This window comes from Aplysia californica, unplaced genomic scaffold (assembly GCF_000002075.1).
Source record: "Aplysia californica isolate F4 #8 unplaced genomic scaffold, AplCal3.0 scaffold01439, whole genome shotgun sequence".
In the NCBI taxonomy this organism is placed as follows: Eukaryota; Metazoa; Mollusca; class Gastropoda; order Aplysiida; family Aplysiidae; genus Aplysia; species Aplysia californica.
The window spans coordinates 78424-85083 of NW_004798709.1; the positions used below are offsets into that span (position 1 = coordinate 78424).

Genomic DNA, 6660 nt, shown 5'->3' on the forward strand with positions numbered 1-6660 from the left:
TCCCTGTGCTGGTGCTGACTCCTTTATGTAAATTGTTCCCTGTGCTGACTCCTTTATGTAAATTGTTCCCTGTGCTGGTGCTGACTCCTTTATGTAAATTGTTCCCTGTGCTGGTGCTGACTCCTTTATGTAAATTGTTCCCTGTGCTGGTGCTGACTACAACTTTGAACATGGGTTTTTTTCCCCCTTATGCTTTTGCTTAATAGTTTACAAATTTTCTTTTTTTTTAAAATGGAAGATGACATAATAGATAACTGGAGACAAAAAGCTCAATATGTAGTTGTTTTTTTCCCTGTATGCTTTAGTGCTAGCAGATATCCGTATGACAGCACTCGAACTCCATCCACCCGCTCCCAGTGAGTATCTGTGACCTTGACCTTTTGCTGAACTAAACCTCTTCTAGACTTGTAGGCTTCTGTGGTGATGATGGTCCACACTGTACTCACTGCTGTAGTCAATACTCACTTTACAGTTTACCGTCCTTGACTCACTGCTATAGTCAATACTCACTTTACAGTTTACAGTCGTTGACAATTATATCTGCTGTATTGAGGGGAAATTTTACTCTTTTTTTTCAACCCTGTTCCTCCTCAATTTCATGACTATAAGTTTAGATTTTCTTTTTGAAAAATTCTGAGTTCCATTTGGTTTTGGTGCCACTGCAGACTCCTGATATAACATATCAAGACTCCTGATATAACATATCAAGACTCCTGATATAACATATCAAGACTCCTGATATAACATATCAAGACTCCTGATATAACATATCAAGACTCCTGATATAACGTATCAAGACTCCTGATATAACGTATCAAGACTCCTGATATAACGTATCAAGACTCCTGATATAACATATCAAGACTCCTGATATAACGTATCATTGCTTCAGTTGATGATTGAGAGAGACCAGTACAGTCATGACTCTAGTCGAATAATAGCAATTGCTTCACCGTCTTGAACTATAGGTGTGTACACTGATGACTTAACTATAGGTGTGTACACTGATGACTTACTCTAGAACTATAGGTGTGTACACTGATGACTTAACTATGGGTGTGTACACTGATGACTTACTCTAGAACTATAGGTGTGTACATTGATGACAGAACTATGGGTGTGTACACTGATGACTTAACTAAAGGTGTGTACACTGATGACTTACTCTAGAACTATAGGTGTGTATACTGATGACTTACTTCTCTAACACTAACATGACCGGTTGATTCCCTGGTGCTGAGGTCTGCAGTGTTTACTTCCCTTTGTTTGGGAGGCAGGAATACTTTCCTTCTCCCGACCGTTAAGTTTTTTTTCTTTTGTTTTTTTCTTTTCTTTTTCTCTTTTTTCCCCCCTTTTCTTTTCTTTCTTTCATTTCTCTTTTTTTCCTCTTGTTCAGCTTGTCAGTACACATGATTGTTCAGCTTGTCAGTACACATGATTGTTCAGCTTGTCAGTACACATGATTGTTCAGCTTGTCAGTACACATGATTGTTCAGCTTGTCAGTACACATGATTGTTCAGTTTGTCAGTACACATGATTGTTCAGCTTGTCAGTACACATGATTGTTCAGTTTGTCAGTACACATGGGTATTGAGCGGGTGGTTGGCGGGTGCTCTGGTGTGGTTTGCTCCTTCTTTCCTATCGAAGATCTATCGTCCTTTTCTCCTCTTCTTCTTTTTTATGTTTGTTACTCTCTTGTAACACCTCTAATCTTCTGGCGCTCATATGACCTTATGCAGTTACGAGCGCCATAAAACCTCTACTACTAAATGGGTATTGAGAGGTGCACCGTCAGCTATGTTGGTAGCATGTCGGGCTAGGGAGCAGATGGCCCTGGTTTGAATCCCAGACTAGTGGGGGGGGGGGGGTCATTTCGTTCTTAGACGTGGGTCATTTCGTTCTTTGGCGGGGGTCATTTCATGGATTGATCAAGGGTCTCGGCCCATTTGGCTTGTGGAGACGGATGTTTCCTTCTGAGGTCCCGTCTCTTGAACTACCTGATTGTGTTGATAGGAACCTTGAGCCCATTCACCTTTGGTCCAGTATTCAGTTTGCCTTCAGATCTTTGATAGTGCCTGTCCCTCTATCTCTAGTCAGGTCTGGTCTGTCTTATGTCAGGTCTGGTCTGTCTTATGTCAGGTCTGGTCTGTCTCCTGTCAGGTCTGGTCTGTCTCCTGTCAGGTCTGGTCTGTCTCCTGTCAGGTTGGGGCTGTAGAAGTTCTCCCGCCTCGAGTTCTGTCCACGGATTGTCCAAAGATTTCCCTTTTCTTCCATTCTTTGGCTAATTTGTCTTGAAAGAAAAACATTTTCCAAAGATTTCCCAAGGCGGTGGCTGTGAGTGAGACAGTGCTTCCAGATTTCCGCAAATGGAAAAATTCTCGTGTAAATTCGTAAAAAAAAAATTTTTAATAAATAAATAAAAATAACAATTTAAAAAACATTATTTTAAAAAATGCGAATTAAAAATATTCCGTAATTACTAATACCAGATTTTAGAGTCTCTGCTAATACGTAATAGAGTCAACAATAGCCAACCCATACCGGAAGTGCTCTTTTATTTGAAAGTGTAGAGTGTAGATAGACAGTGTCTTTCACTTTACTTTCTAAAGCCCAAGAAGCACCGCACCAGCTCTGTAAACAAGAGGAAGACATGACGATTGTGGTTCAATAGAAGACATGACGATTGTGGTTCAGTCGATCTTGGGCCTGCCAAGAAAAGAAAACCCTAAAGAGAGCTTGATTTCGGTTGAACATAGGTCTAGCTGTCAAGTTACATAGGTCTAGCTGTCAAGTTACATAGGTCTAGCTGTCAAGTTACATAGGTCTAGCTGTCAAGTTACATAGGTCTAGCTGTCAAGTTGCATAGGTCTAGCTGTCAAGTTGCATAGGTCTAGCTGTCAAGTTACATAGGTCTAGCTGTCAAGTTGCATAGGTCTAGCTGTCAAGTTGCATAGGTCTAGCTGTCAAGTTACATAGGTCTAGCTGTCAAGTTGCATAGGTCTAGCTGTCAAGTTGCATAGGTCTAGCTGTCAAGTTACATAGGTCTAGCTGTCAAGTTACATAGGTCTAGCTGTCAAGTTACATAGGTCTAGCTGTCAAGTTACATAGGTCTAGCTGTCAAGTTATTTAGATCTAATCTTAGATCTAACTCTCCAGAATTTAAGATTTGTATACAGTACAGATGTAGAATGTGGACGTAGATCTAGATCTAACTGTTCTGGGTGCACAGTGAGAACAACTTGGGCTTGTCCCACTTGGATGATCTATTAGTATTTATGTGGATGAACTACACGTTGTGCTGCAGACCAACACAAGCAGAAAACAGTTGAACATAAACTGTCAAGTTTTATAGTTGCATAAATACTTCTTGTAGAATGAACAACCAGCCACTGATAGTTCCTAGCATGAGGCACGACCTGTTCTGTTGCCGACTTTTTCCACTGACTAGATATCTAGTAATCTAATTTTCGAGACATTTTCTGGGACATGCGTTGTTCAGATTGGGGGGATGATTTCTTTGTTGTGACCCAGATTTTCAGGTTGCCTGTGGTGGCCTACATACCCTGTTCTTTGCAGTTGTGGTACATACCCTGTTCTTTGTAGTTGAGGTACATACCCTGTTCTTTGTAGTTGTGGTACATACCCTGTTCTTTGTAGTTGTGGTACATACCCTGTTCTTTGTAGTTGTGGTACATACCCTGTTCTTTGTAGTTGTGACACATACCCTGTTCTTTGTAGTTGAGGTACATACCCTGTTCTTTGTAGTTGAGGTACATACCCTGTTCTTTGTAGTTGTGGTACATACCCTGTTCTTTGTAGTTGAGGTACATACCCTGTTCTTTGTAGTTGAGGTACATACCCTGTTCTTTGTAGTTGTGGTACATACCCTGTTCTTTGTAGTTGTGGTACATACCCTGTTCTTTGTAGTTGTGGCACATACCCTGTTCTTTGTAGTTGTGGCACATACCCTGTTCTTTGTAGTTGTGCTGTGATTGACACTATTTATGAAATGCTTAAGAAATCCCACACTGCCGTGAATAATTTCACAGCTGACGTACTTTTCTCAAGAAAATGCCTTCTCATTTCTGAACCTGTCTGTATTTTCCATCTCTGAAGTCCTCTGTACTGTGCTGTGTCCCCATGCTTGTTGTACTGTGCTGTGTCTGTGTCAAGTGTTAGAATCTACTACAGCAGTCATTTCTTCACTAACTACTTCACATTGACCCCCGAGTGCCGCCCAGTGAGTGTGTTGTAGATTACTCTAACAATTTCTACTTTCGTACTCTCTCTCTCTCCAGGTGTGCTTGTGTGGATAGATTACTCTAACAATTTCTACTTTTGTACTTTCTCTCTCTCCAGATCTCCCCGCTCCATGTTGATTTCTCCGAGATATCAAAGTGCATGACATGACAATGTGTTTTTTCTTCTAATGCTCTCATGAGAATAATGAACTGTTTGGAAATGTTTGCCAAATGCTCGTGTGTCGAATGCTACAACAGATTTACCTAATTCCCTCCCGCCATGTGTATATATGTATATATATAGAGAGAGATAGTATATAATATATATATATATATATATATATATATATATATATATAGGCACAGCCAAGCAGTGGTTTTTGATTGATGGTGGAAGAACTCGGAGCCCTCCATATGTTGACTCTGATACTGGACCACTTGGAGAGCACAGTTTTTCTTTGTGTTGTGAATGCACTCACTAATCACTGACATTTTCTCTCTCTTACTTGTGTGGCTTCAGGACAACTTTTTGGCAATTTTTTTTCTTCTTTTTCTTGTTTTTGCTGAGATTTGATAAAGAATTGCTTTAGTTGAGTTGAACTTTTGACTCCAAGCCCTAAGAGAATAGATGGGAGTAGAGCTATGAGTCAAGTTGTTCTGACAATTGACATGATTGGACTGATGTTTCTGCTTGTAGTTTGTAGCCAGTGCATACACGGGTGTGGAAGTGAGTGGTGACTTAAGGAATATCAAATGATGGATGTGCAATATGTAAAGGGGGGGGGGGGTAAGTGATGGGTACTTGTAGGAAATAACAGGGGAGTCTTTCATTACTTTTCCAAGTTAGTTTGGGCTAGAGTAACAACGACTTTGAATGTAAATTTATTATTATTATCATTACTTTATTAATCTTGAATTTACGTTGCTATTAGATGAAACCTTTTTTGGCCAGTCATACTCTTTACTATTAAGTAACTGCACTAGAACATTTCTGGTTATTTTTGCTTGTGCATGTTGGATTGATTGTCAGTGTTTGCTGTCTGTTGTCTGTTGTTGGCTGTCTGTTGTCTGTTGTTGGCTGTCTGTTGTTGGCTGTCTGTTGTCTGTTGTTGGCTGTTGTTGGCTGTCTGTTGTCTGTTGTTGGCTGTCTGTTGTCTGTTGTTGGCTGTTGTTGTCTGTTGTTGGCTGTCTGTTGTCTGTTGTTGGCTGTCTGTTGTCTGCTTACTTCACTTTGTCCTGCTGTTGCTTTTGGTGGTGGTGTCGCAGTGAGCGGAATCCTCACCAGGTTTATCAGGTCTTTGATGGTGGGGGAGGGATGTGGATTATGTTGGTCTGTGTATGTGTTTGGGAGGTCAGAGAGAGAGAGACGTTATGTTGGTCTGTGTATGTGTTTGGGAGGTCAGAGAGAGAGACGTTGATTATGTTGGTCTGTGTATGTGTTTGGGAGGTCAGAGAGAGAGAGACGTTATGTTGGTCTGTGTATGTGTTTGGGAGGTCAGAGAGAGAGACGTTGATTATGTTGGTCTGTGTATGTGTTTGGGAGGTCAGAGAGAGAGAGAGAGACATTGATTGTGTTGGTTTGTGTATGTGTTTTGGAGGTCAGAGAGAGAGAGAGAGAGAGAGAGACGTTGATTGTGTTGGTTTGTGTATGTGTTTGGGAGGTCAGAGAGAGAGATATATAATATGTTTGTCTGCGTATGTGTTTGAGAGGGGCGTGTATTATGTGTGAGGAAATCTGCAGAGCTCAGCAGTTTGGGGATCTGTTTCTGTGTGGGAGAACGTGTGTGTTCAATTTGGAGAATGTGGATGGAGAGTACTGATGTGTTCGTGTGTTTGTGTGTTTGTGGTCTCTGACTGTTGCTATTGGAAGTCTTTCTGTCTGTTGTTATTGGAAGACCTGTCGAGACTGCTGGCTTATGTTGCCGGGCAGAATAATGGTTGTGGCTACAAGTTATTTCTGGAAGATTTTGTTTGACTGAGACAGAGATAGCTTCTGCTTGAAATGTTAGTATAGTTGAAATGATACAATTACACCGTCTATGCTGTCAGATTAGTGTCATTGCTAGATGGTTCCTGTTTTATCTAATCAGTACAGTTTTATGTTTCCTCTACTAATCCATCGTAACAGTTTGTTTGACATGTACTGTGACAGAAATGTTCAGCCAAGTCCATCCTTAATTGACGTCAGTTGAGTTTCTGTAGGGAACTTAGTCAGTTTAGTTTGAAAAGTTGTCCAAGTATTTGGTTCACATTATCCTGTAGGTTTTTCTCCCTGATAGATAAGACCCAGTGGAAGTAGTACATTTGAGCAGTTTGGAAGAAACAAAGATGTGTAGATGTGTAGATGTAATGTTGGTGTGTGTGGTGGTGGTGTGGTTGTGAGTGGTGGCCGCTGACCGCAGTGTCTGTCTCCCCCCC

The 6660-nt window shown here is 40.9% G+C and overlaps 1 protein-coding gene across 1 annotated transcript in view; it reads left to right on the forward strand.

Moving 5' to 3' along the window:
* The window catches only part of LOC101863954 (dynamin-1), a gene marked incomplete at its 3' end in the record, with an annotated part of 29215 nt that overhangs the window by 21581 nt on the left and 974 nt on the right, over positions 1-6660 (forward strand). Inside the window, 1 exon segment of the mRNA XM_013090720.2 lies at positions 306-356. Within this exon segment, the coding sequence (XP_012946174.1) occupies positions 306-356 (51 nt within the window).